This window comes from Electrophorus electricus, chromosome 18 (genome assembly GCF_041902795.1).
Source record: "Electrophorus electricus isolate QZ-2024a chromosome 18, ASM4190279v1, whole genome shotgun sequence".
Classification (NCBI taxonomy): domain Eukaryota; kingdom Metazoa; phylum Chordata; class Actinopteri; order Gymnotiformes; family Gymnotidae; genus Electrophorus; species Electrophorus electricus.
The window spans coordinates 18,638,029-18,657,410 of NC_137514.1; the positions used below are offsets into that span (position 1 = coordinate 18,638,029).

At 42.7% G+C, this 19,382-nt stretch overlaps 1 protein-coding gene across 21 annotated transcripts in view; it reads left to right on the top strand.

The window, feature by feature from the left end:
• The window catches only part of LOC113579187 (receptor tyrosine-protein kinase erbB-4), a 165,432-nt gene that overhangs the window by 46,199 nt on the left and 99,851 nt on the right, over window positions 1-19,382 (top strand). For 7 of the 21 annotated variants that reach the window (XM_081700975.1, XM_081700977.1, XM_081700971.1 and 4 more), the window contains 3 exons: window positions 12,701-13,293; window positions 13,509-13,598; window positions 13,990-16,787. The exons of 10 other annotated variants lie outside the window; for them this stretch is intronic. In XM_081700975.1, the coding sequence (XP_081557101.1) occupies window positions 16,742-16,787 (46 nt within the window). In that variant the 5' untranslated portion in view covers window positions 12,701-13,293; window positions 13,509-13,598; window positions 13,990-16,741. The remainder of the gene's footprint in view (window positions 1-12,700; window positions 13,294-13,508; window positions 13,599-13,989; window positions 16,788-19,382) is intronic. 4 more of the 21 variants (XM_081700979.1, XM_081700980.1, XM_081700981.1 and 1 more) reach the window with 3 other exon arrangements.

The following is a 19,382-nucleotide window of genomic DNA, read 5'->3' on the forward strand; positions in this document are numbered from 1 at the left end:
TGAATTAAAGAATAAATTAATGAATGCTTGTTTACCTCTTATATGACTCGATGATACAGTTATAGGATTAGAATGCCAAAGTGCCTTGTAGGCATGTAGAAAAGTTAATGTAAGTGGCGGTTTTTCACTGGAAGAGCTTCTGGTCATGAAGCAGACAGTAGCTCACCACTGCAGGTCGATGTCATGAATGAGCCACGAGCTGTTTATGGATGTCACACCAGAGCTTATGCAGCATTTAGGATCATCCCTCTCATGGTGCTGGATTTACTGCAGCAGGAAAATGAGAAAGAGGATGATTCCACAGAGAGTGTAGTGGACCCGCAGGCCCATTGTGATCGAAAACCACATTTGCGCAATCGAGCGCACATTTATGGGTATGTGCATGACTCATCTATCTAACTCTTATTGAGGACCAAACATTCCATTAAAAAAAAAATACACGTGAAGTGAAGGCAAACATTGTCAGGCTGACCACCATGAGTATGACACCTTTTGCCAAAAATCTGAGTTGTGGCAGTAAGATATTATTCTAGGTGTATGAAGTGGTTTTTAAACAGGTTTCTACACAGGTTTTCACACCATACATTGTGTATTTTGATGTCTTCACGGGTGAGCTAAGTTATCAGAGAAGAATGATATCCATACTATTGTAGACAATTCATGCACTCGTATGCACCACAACACAGTGTTGACTTTGTCCTGCCAAGATGTTCAGCCGGTGAAATGACTTCACGCACAGTGAAGAAACTCTTGACCTTGCCAAACAGTGTTAGTCCAAGAATGCCAGTGACTAGTTAAAAGTGTTTTTGAGTGTGGTTCCAAGCAGCAGATTAATGCTGGCACTCTTCCATAATGGACATGTTTTAAATGTTTCAAAAACTTTGTAGAATATAAAAGGAAACCAAGGTCGTCTGACTTTTTTTTTTTTTTTTTTTTTTTTTTTTTTTACAAGAAAAATAGGTTCTGCTTGCCTTGCCAGTACTATAGACTTAAAGGAATTGTTTAAACTACCTCAGTTTATAAAAGATTGTGCCCATAAACCCATGTGTAAATAAGCAATTATTCACCTAATAAATTCCGTCCCTGATGTCATAAACACCAAATGCTAATTTGAAGTTCACAATTACATTTTATTATCTTATACTGCTTTTAAACTGAGCTTCAGGGTGACGGGGTCTTTATCTGTTGCTTTGCCCATGACAGATTGCAGGCAGGCCAAGTGTTAATGTGGAGTGTGTTTCAGCGCTGTTTGGTGAGAGTAAGCCAAACCGTGTGCGTGCTGGCAGTGGCCATTACCTTGCCCTTGGTGCGAGTGACTGATATCATGTCAGACTGTTCAGAGAACCTGACCATGTGTGCGTGGTGGGGGTGGCAGGCGTACACAGTGAGGCCTGTCAGGTCGTGTAGGCTGGTGGAAGCGGACACTGATTCATCCGCTCGCTCCTGGCAGCTGTGAACATATTAGGGCTGTCATTTGTACAGCTGTGCCGGCAGCCCAAACTGGGCGCCATTTCTTTTTCTTTCCAGAAGCTTAGTCTATGGCTCAGTGTGGCGCACTGCTGTAAACCTACGTCAGAGTCTTGCAAGAATAAGCTTTTGAACTAACTAAATGACTCTGCCAATGAGGATTAACCATGAGAGTACCCCTTTTTGGCCAGTACGAAGACAGAATAGTATTCAGGAGACTGGCCTGTAATGATACTTCACAGTTCTTCATAGAAAGGCAATGAGTGTCAAAATTAAGGCATAATCTATTTCAGTAATAACCCCATGATCATAAATACTAATTTCAAATACATTTCAACCCCCCCCCATCCCCCCACCCACCGAAGATTCTAGAATGGATCCTGGTAGAAAGGTAGAGGCAAGCTACTATGGTTTTCTTCATTACAAACCAGCCAGAATGAAACAGTTGGGTGTTCATTACAGTGATATGCAGCTCTCCATCCACTGTGTTAAATAATTTACACTTTTGTCGCTCTGTCACTATCTGTAATGTCATTTGAGATCAGTCTGTAATGATTTCATTCTCTCAGGGACAGCACAGCAGTCCGACTCTCTTACTCGAAATGGTGAAGAGATCTTCGAGTATCATTTACAATAATTACCACTTGCATTTCTGTAATCATATTGGACCTTAACAGGAGCAGGGAAGTAATTCCCTGATTTCTGTGCATATCGCTATGCAGGCATTCATTTAACATTTTCAGCATTTGGCAGACACTCTTGTCCAGAGCAACATACGTATTTATCAGTATGACAACACATATGTGTACGAACCTCATGTCCTTGGTGTTACCTGTGCCTTACTATGGCTGTTTTAGCAGGTGTGCTACAGGACTATTTAGAAAAAAGAGGCTGATACCTCCAAAAATCAACAATCCACAGGATACCAGGGTCTCACAGTGTCAGTGTCTGGGGCTGTGGGGATACCGGAGAATCTTAGAGCCTCTGAGGAGAAGTCGGAATCCTGTGGTGCAGTCTGACATAGATGGCTTGCGCACCGGCAGGGGCTGGGGCAGCCGGAGATGACTCCACGTCAGTGCCAGACTTCTAAGATGGGGAGTTTCTGGAATCATGTCAAAAGGCAATGGTAGTTTCTTTGTGCTGCAATATGGTGAAAAGAACATCTTGAAGAAGAGCTCTTCTCAGTATATATGACCAAACTAATTGATTAATTTGTTACCAAAGTCAATTAACTTGTTTACTCATTATTTCATTTACTTATTTATTCACTCATTCATTCATTCACTCATTCATTCTGGACAACTTTTAATGCTCTCTTGCTGTCTCTGAAGATTGTGCATGAGCTCAGCACAGTCCATAACCTGTTTACTACAGCCTTACTATCACTAATTGGAGGTGTGACAATAGAGGCTGAGGCCTGCCAAGAGAAGCTGCGGCTGCTCTGCTTGCCAGACACTGCCGTAGGAGGAGGGTGGTGGAGGGTGGGGTGATTGGCAGGTGGGCCCATTTAACGCCAGCACGGACGCAATTGGCACAGGACTGGTGCGGCCATCCCGCTGCCAGCCAAGCTGCTCCCGCCGCTCTGGTGCGGTGTGGATTTTGTGCCTGATCACAAAATCTCCTCTCCGGTCACCACCCCGCCCTCGTCTTCCTCTGTTTGTTTTCTTAATAACCCCTTAGAGTTTGTCTGGTTCACAAATGTACAGCTTTATTTAACTGAAAGGACAACCAAAATGATTTTGGCAACATCAAAGTTGACGACTAGCTTAGCCTCTGCAATGAATGTTAAAAAAACAAACAAACTACATTTCAAATTGGTGTATGTGCAACCGCCTCCTGCCAACACACAGACAAAATATATACATTTATGTCACAGAGATTATGTTTGAGTCATTCACACTCTTGAGTAACAGGGTTAAATAAGTGTTAGAATATATCAGCAAAAGCTAACTGGTCTTTGCCATGTGTGAGTGATATGTGATTTAGCTCCCTGTCACTTTACCTCCATCATTTATTTATGCTCACACCTGTGCACACACCAGCCACATGCATACACACAAACTCAGAAATAAATCTGTTTAGTTTAGCAATAGTTGTTAAGTAGACAAGCAAATGTATTGTAGAGACTTTTAAATACATTAAACATCTCGTACAGTTATAAGCCTTTAGTTTAGCATTAGATGCAGACAAGATGCAGTATATTGCATATTTTTAAATGAGTTTTTACTGTATTGCTATCAGTATCATATTGCTATAAACTCAACAAAGATGTTTTGGCTCATTGTGGTCCCCAACTCTACATAATGTTAATTTGAAAACAGATCAGGAGAGTTAATTAAGTTCCTTGTTGAAAATTATATAATAGTTGACTTTCTTGGTGACTTCACATATCTTGTGTGTTTGAGGAAAATTGTTCCCCTAAAAAGGAAAACGTGACTACCAGTGGGGAAACAACATTAGAATTCTGTTAGCTTCTGTTTCCAATGTCATTGACATTATACAATATCTTCAATATGCCAAACCACTGAGGTGGAATCGGCCTCCCTCCTCAATGGCAGCTGGTCATCTTTTTTCCTTATGAAAAATGACAGCCACCTCACAGATGTGGGAAAGCGATGTGGAAAATCAATTCTGAATTCATGTTCATTTGGTGAAAGGCTCCCAGTAGACAACTAGGTGATCTTAATTTTACAAGAATTAAGCATGGGACTGATTGAGAAACCACTGAACACCTCCAAAGAGAAGCAGTGCATCTCATGAGGAAATCAGCAACCTTAAGTCAATACAGATCAAATTCATCCTTGAATATTCTTGTGGTTACTATATGTATTACATGTGTACACTATTTTATATGTATTATAAAATATTTGGTTAGCTAGCTAACGCAACTTGCTGTTGGGACCTATTTGAAGGTCTATCTGAGTGGTTAGGCAGAAAGTTATTAGATATATATATATATATATATATATATATATATATATATATATATATATATACTGGATACCGGATACCGAACAAAAGTGGAAATTTCAAGTGACCTTCTCATTTGTCAGGCTCAGTGGAGTCAGCTTGGTGGGCACCAGCACTGTACCATGAAGGTTTCCATGATGAAGCTTTTATTACCCTTTTTTACTGTAATAAAATCCATCTCCATATTTGACCAGGTAATTTAACTTGATGCATTAGAATTTATTCCACGTCAAATTACCTGGGCTCAGCACTGTCTGCCAAAGATCTCGGAGCCGTTAGGCGAGAAGAACGTGATGCCAAGGGCATGCTAATATGTGAATATAATAATATGTTAATGGACTGTGGCACTGTAAATCATATGAGGCAGGTTGGAAGCATCTGTTAGCTGGGGTACCGCCTGGCTGAGGTTGTTTTGATCAGCGAGGAACAAACGGGTAGTATCCGAGCCACGCCACAACAGAGGATCGGGACCCTCGAACACTGTCCTTTCTCCTCCTCCCCCTTTTCTCCTCTGTGCTCGTTTAAACTCAACCACAGGAGTTTGCCTCACCTCTGTTTCAGAGGGGGTTGTTTACTGGAGGACTGCATTCTGGGAAGCAAACCCTCTCTATGCACAGTCACGGCACTGCTCATGGTGCCCGGGAGAGACTCAGCAATCATATCAGCTTGAAGTTTGCATGGCTGGACCTGCAGTGGGATGGGCGGACAGGGAGAACATGAATGCACATAGTTTCCTTTCAAAGCATGATGTGGCTCTAAGATTTTCAAGCGGATATGTTGATGGATTCTGTTGTGTGGGTTTTAACTACTCTGTGTGTGTGTGTGTGTGTGTGTGTGTGTGTGTGTGTGTGTGTGTGTGTGTGTGTGTTAGACTGTATCTCACAGTGTAGGCTTTTTCAGTAAGCAGTACAACATAAGCCAAGTGTCAAGGCTGTCAAATATAAGTGGTCTCTTATAAAATGGCAGTTCAGTCCCTGGTTAAGGTTATCTGGTTAACTGAAAGAAATTGTTACACAGCATGTCACCCAGAGGTAGGCTGAAGGTAGCCTGAAGCCATGTCTTTTTCCAGTTTGTAAAACCACACTACCAACAGGGCTTCATCTGTGTCACTTACAGTCGGTCATAGATGAATCACTCTCTGCATGCTGTGCTCACATGGCCAAACATGTACAGACAGCCATGAAAAGAACAAAAACAGGTCTGATTTAATTTCATCAATAGAGACTCTGCTATCTGACCATTAACATCCTTCTCCAATATCTTGAGTCAGACAGAAGCTGTTATTAAATACACCAGCCTGTGAACCCATCACATAAACCATGATGACAAAAGCCAGTACTCTCTCTCGCTCTCTTTTTTGGACTAAACCATCATTAGCGTACACCTAAAAATGAGGCTGTTTTTTTTCTCTGTAGCCTGTCTTTTATTGTGCATCGCACAGAGTCGATTTGCCTGCTAAATGAGGGTCCAGTCAGGCATGAGGTAATTTAGCAGGAGGTACAAATCGTCCACCGCTGTTGGGGCCAGTGACTGGATCAGGGTGTGTTTGGCAGGAGCAGGTGGAGGTGTGATGGATAGCCTGATTAGGGCTTTGGCGGGGATGCTTCCTACAGATGGCACCTCGCTGTAGGCTTCTATACACTGCCTGCTCCCTCTCTCTCTTTCTCCCTCCCTTCCACCATCCCTCCCACTCCCTCCCTTCCCCTCTCTTTCTCTCCCTCCGTCTGCTTTCTACATATTTCACGTCTGTCTGCCTCTTTCATGCTCATTCTGTGTGGCAGTCCCCCTGCTCATTATGTAGGGTAATTTCCAGTAGAAACCAGGATTAGGTTGTTTAGGCAGCGCTGTGTTCTACGCGCTTCAGACCCAAACGGGCCATATATCACTAAGCAGGATGTCCCCGCTGTGACCACTTCCAAAATTATAGTTAACAAGTTCATCCATAAAACCAGTGTTTTTTGTTGTTGTTGTTGTTGTTGTTGTTTGTTTGTTTGTTTTGCTTCATCACACTTAATAACTCAGATATCAGATATCTAACTGACCATGCCAACCCTGTCAACTGGACAAAAAAAGTGCTCCTAAAGTGCTGGTGCCGACTTTTTTCCCCAGATTTGCACAACTAGCAAAAAAGAAGAAATGAGCAAATCCCTCCCTGGAACAGCTTTCCACATGTGGGAATGTTATTAGGGCTTAAACTGGGCGCTAAAAGCCCATCGTAGAGGTTGTAGACCTCATCGTCCTCATTGACCATATTGACCATAATCACGCCGTTGAGCCCCAGATAACCTTAGCCTTTTTCGTGCCTTGAACTAAGGATGAAATATTTTATAGTTAATGGTATAGTTTAAGATCTCAATGGTAGAATCCCTCCCCCTTGACCCTCATAATTCAACAGCTCTGCTTCTTATGAAGTATATTTAAGATTTTAACAACATGGTCGGTACAGTTGTCTTGGTTTGGTCACAAACACAAAAAGCTTAGACAACGTAATAACATAATAACACACAGGTGTTGTGGTGACTGAAGCAAGACACACCACCTGAGTGGGGCATGGCACACAACAAAAACATCAACAGCAATTTTTACCTTTTTTTTTTTTTTTTTTTTTTCCATGTATGGAATGTGGCCATACATCTGACTGTCCTTAGCAGTGGCAATGACCTATATAAAATTGAAAAGTCACATTTATTTCACTAGAATGTCTATATAGGCCTTCTGCAAGATGAGTTCATCAAACAGCACCTGCAATACTGTTTGAGAACATGGCAAAAGTCTTGCCATGTGTTCATCCAAATATTCAAGGTATATTTACCCTTTCGCTTTATTTTGCTTTTCAAATAGTCAGTTATTTTGAAGGAGCATGTGCATGTTTTATTTAGGGACAGTTTTAGTTTCGGTTTATGAAATGGCTAGCTGAACTTCAATAGCTGTCTAAATCAGTCAGACGCATGCAATAAAATACAGACGACATCGGTTTATTCACAATGGGTAATTCCAAAAGTCACAATACAGCCACCGATCAGCAACAGGACCAGAGGCAAATGGTATATAAGAGAAAGACAAACTCGTAGTCCTGTTACAAGTCCAGAAATTGAAACAATCGAGTCAAACAGCGAATAAAAAAAAACACGTCGGCAGACGGGATGCAAAAATAGGATGAATACTCAATACACATATGTAAATCCTGGCAATTTATAGTTGATTTATAGTTTATTTTAAAAAGTAATGTTATGGTGCTTGTTACATGTTAGTATATTCTAAATCCAAAATGAATCCTTTTTTTTTCATTCAAGTGCTGACATGTCTAAAGTACATTGTGTTTTTTTTTCACCGTTACATTCAGAGAAGTACACTTTAGTGTTCCTGAAAAAGTGGAACTTTGGACATATGTATTTTTCATCTGACAACAATATGTCAAGTAAAGCAATGATTTCGGAGGAAAATCACATTTTTACATACCACAAATGTTATCAATCAGCCAAGACACTTTAGCAATGGAATTATAAATCTTACGACCACAGATTAGCATCAGGTGTATAAATTACATTTCCCTGTGCAGTAATGATATGCTTACTAGTTCTTAATAACTAATTATTTTTAGCATTATTACCATGTTTAGGTGACATTTCCTTAGCTTCCTGTGAGAATTTGACCCCCCTATCCCACATGCAAATTCTCTTGCACTAATGGAAAGAGGGCTATACTGAAAATAGTATCCTGGCACATACTGGCACCCAGCCCTCTGGTGAATTGTGTATTACAGGCTGATAATTACACTGTCAAGGCTCTTTAAAATATCCTTGTTGGCATTTCTAGATTGTTCTGTCTTTGACAGGTCATTCTGTTCAAGAGAAAATAATCAAATAGGAATAATGGGCCCTTAAATGGCTGAATTGTGCCTTAGATAGCACAGGTATTTAAAATGATATTAGAGCAGAATTAATCAAAAGGAGTTGGAGTTGTGAGCCAGTACCATAATGGAAGCTTGCTGAGATTCAACCTTACATTGTTGAAACCGTGCACCTTGAAATCAGTCTGATATCTCTGTACCACATGCCCCACTGACAGAATAAGCCACATGTGCTGGGCTTTTTTAGATGCTGGCATAGTGAGAATGGGGCACGCAATCTCATTCAGTTAATAATAATAAGAAGAAGAAGAAGAAGAAGAAGAAGAAGAAGAAGAAGAAGAAGCAGAAGAAGAAGAAGAATGATGATGATGATGAAGATGATAAAAACAACATTGATAATAATAACAGATATTTTTCTTTATAAATGCTTGTTAATATGTGCTGTTTTTTTTCAAACACCATCATAAAATACTATGCATTTTTGTATTTTTATTTTAATGGATTATTAAGAGACACAAAAATCATACAAAATGGTTCAGAGGTTTCAGAGGTGAATAATGATCTGAGTTCTAAGCATTAAACATTAGCCCTTTTGAATGGCAGAAAAAAAGAGAAACCCAAGCCACATGAATGTTTGAATAGTGTTTGGTTTTACTGAAAAGGCACCATCAGATCTGTTCTGTAAAGAACATGCCACTTACAAAGACACACAATGAATTTGTGTGTTTATGTATGCATTTTTATTTATTTATTTATTTATTTATTTATTTATTTATTTATTTTTTCGGGGGGGGGGGGGGGGGAAGAGAAGAAACCAAGACAAATGGGACTGACGAAAAGAGATGGATGTTCATACTCACTCCCCAGCTTGACTATCTGGATCAGGTGTTTTAGGTTTAGGTTTGAACTGAAGTCTGCTGGAATACAGGGCTCTGGAAAACAGGGTGGTGACCATGTGGGTTGGAATTACACTGATAATGTCATTGAATAATCAGCCCATATCTCAAGGTAGTGATTTTGGAAACCTTGCATGCATCAAGGTGAAAAAGATGTCCATGTCCCTGTCTCTTTCTGTGTGTGTGTGTGTGTGTGTGTGTGTGTGTGTGTGTGTGTGTGTGTTTGTTTGTGTGTGTCCTTAACTAACTTTGGAGAATGCTACTTTTGAAGTGGCTTTGAAACTCTGATGGATATTCTGCTGGCAAAATGAAAAGTTTCATTTAGGAGCAGCCTCAAGAATTTGCAAACACTGTGAACAAAATTCTTCACACACTTATATAGCAAGGTTGTAATGGACTCTACTTGGGAAACATTCACCAGTAAGGGCCCAACATGCAGTGAGCCACAGAGAGAAAAGATATTGTTCTGTCCCCCAAACCCCCCACAGTATAATACAGTAAATTCTATAGTGCAGTGCCAATTTTGTAATAATAAATATCGTGATTACACTAGCCTGGCCCTAGAGGGCCACTACCTATTGCAGAGTTCAGTGATATCTCCACCCTGAGCCCTTGACTGGGCCCACAGAGGGCCGAATAATTAGGCGATGATGTGAAAGCAGTGGGTGGGAGCGGGGAAGTTGCTTCAGCGAACACCGCAGCCTCCGGCACAGGCGCGCTGGCGAGGAACACGGCTCCCCATCGTAATTCTTTTATGTCCCCTTTCATTGCTACATTTTGTCAATAATGAAAAAGCTCCAGCTGACATGGGCGTGCAGAAGGGTCTGTGTGTGTGTGTGTAGTCACTGTCCTGCTCTGCAGATTCAGCCTCTCTGCCTGGGATTTATGGGCCATCTCGCTTTAGTTCCTTTAGAGGACCTGTGTGTGTGTGTGTGTGTGTGTGTGTGTGTGTGTGTGTGTGTGTATGCATGTGTGTGTGTGCGCATGCCATAAAGCATGTCATAAAGCATGTCTAGATGCTGGGGCTGGATTTATGACAGGCATCACAGAAAAAGAATGGTGAACAGAGAGGGACAAAGAAAGAACCTTATCACACATTTCAGCTCTTTTAATGGATTACTTTTATATAGCTGCTCATGCTTATTTTTGTATGAGGCAAAAAGAAGTTCATTTAAGCAATTGTTATTCTGAGGTACTTGTTTCCTTTCAAGGAGTCATTTGCCTTCAATCATTCTACGTTGGTGAGGCTGTGGTGAATTACTGGAAATTGGTAACCCTTTCCTTTGGAAGAGAGAGGTGGGGTAAAATGGAATCTTTCAAGCATAGCAATTGCGAGATTTAAAAAAATCTTGAAGCAAGCAGTAGCAAAGCCGACTTTACACAAACTCTTTGAGAAGTGTTTGTTTTTTGTTTCAGCAGCGATTTTGTTCATATTCTCAAAGAAGAAGCCACAGCTACGGAGACCAGAGTGGAAGGAGCAGATTTAGGTTGGGGGCGGGCAGACATGCAAGGGACGACCCCCATGCACCCAGGCACGCATAAGCTCCTCCGCCTCGATTCCAAGGACGGATGCACGTTCTGCAAGCTAACGGGAACACGCAACGAGGGTGTCTTTCGCAAAAACCCGTGCTTGCTTCAAGGCCCAAGACACGACATCGTCCTCCCTCCTGCGTCTTCCTCCCCCGTGTTGGCGTCTGCTCCTTTCACCGGGGTCAGTCGAGTCGATTCCGAACAAGCGTTCATCACGCTGATGGCGAGACGGAGACTGCGATTAGCTCGGAAGACACTTTGGTAGCATTCATGCTCCAGCAAGACCCTCGGGCTCACTTTCCTATTGTAAACATCAACTGACCTTTGGCACTTTGCTCCACGATGCTCGCTACATAGTTCTGCCCAAAGACACTCAGCACAGAAAGGCACAGAAAGGTACACTCGCTTGAGGGAAGTGGCAGCAGAAAGGTTTCTTTTCTTTTCTTTTCTTTTCTTCCCCAATGCTTACTGTCCTTTTCCTTTAAATATAAAAGATGAAAGTCACCATCAGTTAATATCAGTTCTATATGCCTTTTCTGTGTACACCATGTATCAGAAGCTGCTAACAACATGATTGCAAATTAGTTTTCAAATTTTAATTCACAGAATAAAGCTCATTTGCATTGATGCAACTAAAGGACAGCATTGTAATTCCCAGGATTCAATTGTCGTGTTCTTGACACAAAATTGCACTGGATCAGTGCAGAGTCTGGAGAGATAGCAGCAGCCAACATTAAGGACACTAAGACCAGAGCTTGAGAATGAGCAGAGCTCTTCAAAGTTGCCTCGCACGTGCACTGTGTCAGATCCAAGCACACCTGGCCTACATCATCTGTAATGTGGAATAAAAAAGACTCGTTATGTAATGTGTTAAACAGCCTCCAACAGCGACTTCCCAGAGAGTAAGGATTAACTTGTGACCATTGGAGTATGCATTGAAGTGGGCAGTGCGTGTGTGTGTGTGTGTGTGTGTGTGTGTGTGTGTGTGTGTGGTTGATTGACTTGGTAAAGGTCACTGGCTTTTTGAAAACCAAGCAATAACACTAAGCCCTGTGATATAAAAGTGAGAGATATAAAAGTGTGTTTGCGCGTGTGTGTGTGTGTTTGCGCGTGTGTGTGTGTGTGTGTGTGTGTGTGTGTGTGTGTGTGTGTGTGTGTGTGTGTGTGTGTGTGTGGCTGGAATGGGTCAGATATTAGCTGCAGCTGAAGAGCAGAAATGAGACACCAGCATTTTCAACACATTAATCCACTCAGATTGGTGTATGTTAATCCATCTCTTTGCTCACACACACACACACACACACACACACACACACACACACACACACACACACACACACACACACACACACACAGACACACACACACACACACCAAATTGAGTGTAGAAAACAAATCCTGTTCTCACTTTAATACCTTTTTATTTCTATATATAAATCTCTGTTCCCCACACACAGGCAGCCCTCTCTAATGGTCTGAGTCCACCTCTCTCACCCTCAGCTGCCGCAGGAATAAAGAATGCAGTGCAGACTAATGTGTATTTGTTTGTGTCTGTGTGTGTGTGGGTGTGTGTGTGTTTGTAAGAGAGAGAGAGGGAATAAAAGGAAAGAGTTGCATGTGAGGATGCAAAAAAGCATGCGCATGGTGTGTGATTGTATGTGTTTTGACAAACATGTCCCACACCAGTGCTTCGCTTCTGAGAGCTCCTGTGTGTGTGTGTGTGTGTGTGTGTGTGTGTGTGTGTGTGTGTGTGTGTGTGTGTGTGTGTGTGTGTGTGTGTGTGTGTGTGTGTGTGTGTGTGTGTTTGTTTGTTTGTCTCAGCTAACAGGTCTGACACTCCCTTCATCCACTTGGCACTAGTAAATGCAGCTTCTCACCATGATGCTGTTCATAAGAGAAGCTGTGTGAAACCAGGGTGGCAGCATATCAAGTGAAAATAGAGATCCGTAGATTGTGATGGGTTTTCCTCTGTTTGCTTGTTTCCCAGTGGCTGGCTCGGCAGATCCTGTGGTTAGGCTCACTGCAGCACCTGTGGCACTTGAAAAAATCTGTCTCCAGCTTGCACTGAGCCACATCATTTTATTCGGACAGAGCTCTGAACTTCATCTGCCTCGATATGGCTATTTTCTTCTACTGTGGCTGAGGTTTATCTGGGAAACTGAATTGTGCAGAACTGTGTCTGTATGTTTGTGTGTGTGTGTGTATGTGTGTGTGTGTGCGTGTCTGTGTGCTCTGTCAATCTTATATACAGTAATACCCTTTGATATCCTCAGCCTACATTAGATGATGCTTACCCCAGTGGCAGAACCTGTTTAATAATGTGTGGAACAGGGCAGGAACCCACGTCCCTTTGCAAACCGCTGGCAGATCCAGAATGTCACTACGAAACATCCTGAAAGGAATCAGAAGGCTACTACACATGCACGAGTGCATTAAAGTGGTCCCCTTCAGACATGTGATCTTTGCACCTTGACCCCCAGAGGGAGGGACACAAGCAGCAAGTCTGATCTGCTTTCCTGCGATGCTTCCGTCTGCTTTTGCCGGCATCGCCAGCTTCCCCATCTGTTGGCCAGTCTCCGGGTAACAACCCGCATAAATGAAAACAGAAGCACGAATAAACATCATGGAAAAATTTATATTAGTTATGCATTCATTCATTCAAATTCGTTAGATTGAGACAAATCCCTCTTGACTTCTCCCCTTCTGCAGGGAAGCAGTTCTGCATTTTGGTGCAGTTCAGTGTTTTTGTTGTTGTTTTTGTTTTGTTTTTTTACTTGTGGTTGTCCCGTGTGCAGTGATGGGAGTCCAGGAGAGATGAGCGTTCCTGAACTAGGCTCCATTCGTCCCGCCCATTCAGCAGGTCTCTGTGTGCCGGAGACGGACAGGTGAAGGCCGCAAGGTCCTCCCTTCCTCTTCACAAGGGCTCGCTCAGCGCTGTTGGATCCATCACCATGTTTTGCTTTTCACATTTTACTTCTACCTTTATATACTATTTGATAAAAAGGTAGAAGCATTCAGGCAGTGAGAATTGTAAGAATTGTAAGAAACAAAACTTTTTCTTTCTTAAGGACACACACACACACATGCACAGACACACACACACACAGGTAAATGAGTTGCGCAGATATGCATACACACACACAAAGACACCCTCACAGTTGCTCTAAACACACATTCTTATGACCATCATGAAAAAGACATGGATGCTTCTCAATGCTGTGTGGTGTGGGTAACACTAAAACACCTGACACTGTTTTGTTTTGTTTTTTCCTCAAGAAAACATAACATCTGCCTGGTGGAGAGCAGACAGTTATGACAAAGAAGGATGAAGAAGGATGCCATGACATACAAATAACTAGCAATAACTAGGGGACTGCACTATATCAGCCAGAGCATTTAAGAAGCTAATTTATGTTATAATGTTACACAAGAAAAAAGATCCTTCAATTGCAACAGCATTGATTAAAAACAAGCAACAAAAGCAGAGCTATCTTTTCAGTCCAGCTGTACAGCTGCACGTCCTCCATTGGGAGCCAACGGTGGCGACGGAGCTTTCCTGCCCATTCCCTGGCAACCTACGGGCTCTCGTGCGAAAGTGTGCTTATGCAGGACTTGAGTCATCCCCCACCTATGCTGCTCGCCACTCCAGTGGCCTGGACAACATCCCTCCCCTCCTCCCACCCACACACACACACATACACACACACACACACAGACAGAGTTTCAGGCCTAATCCGCTGCGGGGGCATGGGACAGCGCTGAGTCTTAAGCCCGCGCGACCTCTGTGGGAGCACGCTTACGCCCAACGCAATTATTCTTTCTCGCTGACTCCACCATAATTGAAGGGCAGTTGTTTTCTCTCCTGCCTGTCGTGATAGCGAGGCAAAGATTGGTGGAGGGGAGGGGGGCGGTGTTTCAGAGGTTGGCTCCTCGACTCACTGTCTGGTTTTATGGTGACAAGAGAAACAAAGCTGTTTCCCTTGACAGTCGTGCAAGTTGAGGAGCATATATACATCTTGAAGGAATTTCACCTACATGTTTAATTGTTTTTTCCAATTAGTTTAATTGGTCAAATGGGTTTGTGGGTTAAATTGGGACACTTTGAATTTGGGAATACTACATGTAGATGTTAGCTTCATTATATTTCATGGCCATTTCATGGTCTTGGCCATGGGGCACCAGATCAGCTATGAGCTCCCCTCTCAACATAGCATGAACTTTACCAGGTCCTTCTCTCATGGTCAGCACGGTGGCCATGAACATTATTGCTATTATTTCTGTGTCTGTGCTTTGCTAGGAACAGACTCAGCTGATATCACAGCACATTGTCACTTAGCGGTTTTTGAGGACTATCTATCATGGCCCAGGACTCACCCTGATGCAGTAAAGAGAATGTTCTTCATGTTACACATCTGACCATCTACTGCCAACTTTCTTCTTAATTCCACTGTGTTTTTGGGAAATGATGTCCCTAGCCAGTCACAAGGCCTCTGTTAGGTTGCCGTTAGTGTCTAATGTTCTCTCAAGAAAAAAAACAGCCCTTTCAAATCCTGCTCCATGTGTCTTCACTGAACAGAAATTAATGCAAAGATAGTGTCAGAAATGATCTGAGATGCAGGATGCAATTACAGACAATTTATTAAGTACACAAGCCAAGGATACAGGCAAACCCAAAGTGGAACACAGTCAGAAGGTCAGGAACAAACACAGCAGGTCTTGGTTCTGCTCAAGGTTTCTTCCTCATGGTCTACGGAGTTTTCCTTGCCACTGTCAACCTTGGCTTGCTCAGTCGGGGCTTTAACTTGGAAATTTGTAAAGCTGCTTTGTGACATCTGTTATAAAAAGCTCTGTATAAATACACTTTGAATTTTTTTTTTATTGTTTAGTAGCAGGTCAAGAACACAAGCAGAAGATCAGGAACACACAAAGCATGTCAGGAACACAGGCAGAAGGTCAGGAACATGCAGCAGGTCACAAACACAGACAAAAGGTTAGGAACACATACGGCAGGTCAGGAACATAGGCAGCAGGTTAGGAACACACACAATATGTCACAATACAGGGAGCAGGAGTCTCCAAGATTATCAGAAAGACAGAGATGCAGAACAAGGAATTGCAAGAGTCAAGGTCGTAGGTATAACAAAGAGTGCTCTTTAGTCCGCCATGCGGACATCAATTATTGACTTATCACTCTATAGTTTTCTTTCCGATAACAATATCTAAAAGAAAGCTGTCCGCAGTGAACTAAAACGCCTTAGCTAACATCACAATATGGGTCGTTGTAGAAGAAATTAATAAACTCAGAGTGAATCATGCCCTTTCCTGGAATTCAGAAAATTCAAGTCAGATCAAGAAAGCAGTTCATCTCTCTTTACCACCTATCCAGCTTTTGTTTCTGTAATTTGGCAAGCAAAAACAACCACAGTGACTCACAATGGCACGGGGTGCTCAGCGGCTGCTGGGCCGAAATTGCAATGCTATATTAGAAATAAACTTTACTTGCTTTGCTATTCATGACTGTACTGCATATATGCAGTGCCATGTCCTGGGCAATTCAGTTCACTTGTTTAGTGGGGACATCAGCAGAGGGATGGATAGTTCAAATGAAATATGCAGATAAGGAAAGGAGCCATGTGTAACAGCTTCTTTGCAGCTGGGAACTGAGGTTGTAGGTTGCTATAGAATATTAATTACAAAGCCGTGTACCTGTTGGGATATGTTAAACTTATAAATTTAGAGCGAGGAGAATTCTAATAATACATTGGGGAATGTAAAGGATAGTTCCACGTTCATTATAATTGCCTGTGTACTTCGGAGCCGGTGTTGAGCTAAATCTAGTGCAGCAGAAGTTGTGCCCCAAGAGTGGAGCTATTACAGCCCTAGCAGCAGAGTGATAAATGTGTTTTGGTCCATTTCAAGCTGTAGCCCAGCAGTGGGTTCCGGGGGTGTCCTGGCAGCCTCACTCCCACTCTCTCTGACCCCAGGGGGACTGCCGGGAGGGTCTGGTGAATGCTAATCCAGCCGGCTGATGCTCAGGAGTGATGAGACAGACTCCACGCAGACAGCCCGAGCAGGTTGGCGATGAATGTAGGCAAATTTCAAGTTCGCTTTAAAAGCTAAGATTGACACAATAAGTGGGAATGACATTCCAATGACAGATAACAATTAGGCAGTTTTGGGACTGCTGTGTCTCGTGTTCCCCACAGAGTGTTCCCCTCAGACTTACCCCGTGCAGCACTATGCCTGTCAGGGTTCTCCAGTACAATTGAATGGCTGGCAGGGTTCCCCAGTGCAGGGCAGTGCCTGTCAGGATTCCCCAGTATTGCCTATTGCCTGTCAGGGTTCCCCAGTATTGCCCATTGCCTGTCAGGGATCCCCAGTACAGCGCAGTGCCTGTCAGAGTTCTCCAAGCTGCCATTTGTCCCACCTGCATCCCCCCCTTCCTTTCTCCCTCTGTGATTCCTCAGTCTTCCCCTTGAAAATTCTACTGGAACACACACACACACACACACACACACACAGAGTGCTCAGTTATCAGAACGCAGGTCGCCTTCCCCACCGTCCCTGTGCCCCTCCCACGTCTAGCAGGACCAGTAGCCCGTCACTGTCCTCCCTGTAGAGCCTCGTGTCCTTGATAATACGATGACATCACCCTGCCCTCGCATGCCGCTCCCGCTGATGACTGTGAGACACTCATGGTCACTCCCCATGCTACGCCCACCACCTGTGCTGTGTGTGTCGCTCACCGTTCTACATGCTGGTTTGAGACCTGCGGCTCATGGCCATTTCTCACTATTCATGGCTCATTTTATTGCCAGCCAAACATCCTATGGTAATATCTGTTTTGTATGTTTTTTGGGGGGGTTTTCTGGGCTCTATGGCAGATCTCCAGAAGGAAAAAATCACTGCTAGTTTGCCAAAAGAATCAAAACCCCACAAAATTGGATGAATAAAGTGCTCTGATGAATATGTATGCATGTATAAAAAGGTGTTTTTACTTCAGATTTTCTTTCTACTTTCTGCATATAATAATAAGAAGAAGAAGAAGAAGAAGAAGAAGAAGAAGCTGTTGTTGACGATGTTTCATTTGGAATATATATATATATATATATATATAAACACTAATACAAACATGAGCAATAAACTTTGTGGTACTAAGTAAAATGACTAGAGAACAGTGCAGACAGACAAAGACCACCACAGTATAAAGGAGAAACAGGAACATTGACGGACAAACACACTACAAACACTGGGGATTAAATACATACATAAATCAGATGATTTAACAGGGTGCGAGTGTAACAAGTGACGTGGCAGGCCATATCACGTTATCTATGAATCGGGGAGCATATCATTACAATTAGACCTTGGTTTAATGGAAAAAGTTCCATACACCATAAAGCTAAGAGATGAAAAATCAAACGAGCAAACCTAAAAATAAAAAAATAATGGAGCAGTTTGGTTTTAAAGTGGGAGGGGACAAAAAGGAAGTAGAGGGTTCGAAGTGGACAAAGCTAAGCTGTGGTGGGTGGGGCAATTCCTTTTCACACCACATGTCATTGGGGGTTGGTTTGTGATCGGTCTTGGGGTCCCATTCAACCCTGCTCTCTTTATTTGATGCCTGTTATTAACGCACCCTCCATCTCCGACTGCTCCACTTCCATTTACAGAACTACATCCAGAGAAAATCATAACATAAATGTATCTATTTTCTCAACAAAACTAATGATGCTAATGATGATTGAGCCATAGTAGGGAACTATAAACCTTCCACACAGAGAGAACATGCATAGGTCTACTGATTCTATTCTCATTGGAAGTAGAAGTAACTAGCGTTGTTATTATCAGTGCTGGGTTTCTTGAGGTCATCTGCTGAATCCAGTGAATGTCCGTCTCTTCCAATGTTTACTGCTTGTTTTGTATATGTTTACTTTGTTTAAGACGCTGATCTTGGGCCTTTGACATGTAGACATTTAGAAATCTTACTCACGCTTCGTGCTAAGCTCTCAGTAGAGAAAGTGGGAGGTGTGTGTGTGTGTGTGTGTGCAGCCATGCATGTATGCATGTGTGGGTGTGTATGGGTATTTGTGTGTGTGGGTTTGTGTGTATGTGTGTGTTTGTGGTCAATGCCTTTTTAGATTCGCACCTGCTTAATCTAGCTCTTATTGAGCCACTGCTGCAGGTCATGGCCTGCTAGTGTGGACTTTCATACAGCCAAATGGTGTACATCATTAAAGCTGTGGAAGACTCTTGCTTATATTTTGTTTGGGTTTGTTTGTTTGTTTGCAATTTTATTTTTGTTATTCTTTTTTTGAAAATATTATAGCTGCATTAATAAGACCTCTGTCATGTCAGGAACATTGCATACACTGAGTTGTATGAAGACTGTCAAACAGACTGAGCTAGTCGACCTGTGCCTTGTTTGGGGCATGTACATGGAGGCTGGGGTCATGGAGGATCAGTGTGCGTCAGATCTGATGCTCCCATCTGGCATGGAGAGTGACCTCTGCAGACAAGATCTCAGCTATGTCAGCTGGGGTTACTCAATTGCTTTTAGTGTGTCCTGGAGATGGAGAAAAAAAGAGGCTGAGAGTGAGAAATAAACATAAAGTAAGAGAAACAGAGCAAAAGGGAGATTGACTGAAGGTGTGGGGTGGGGGATGGCAGTC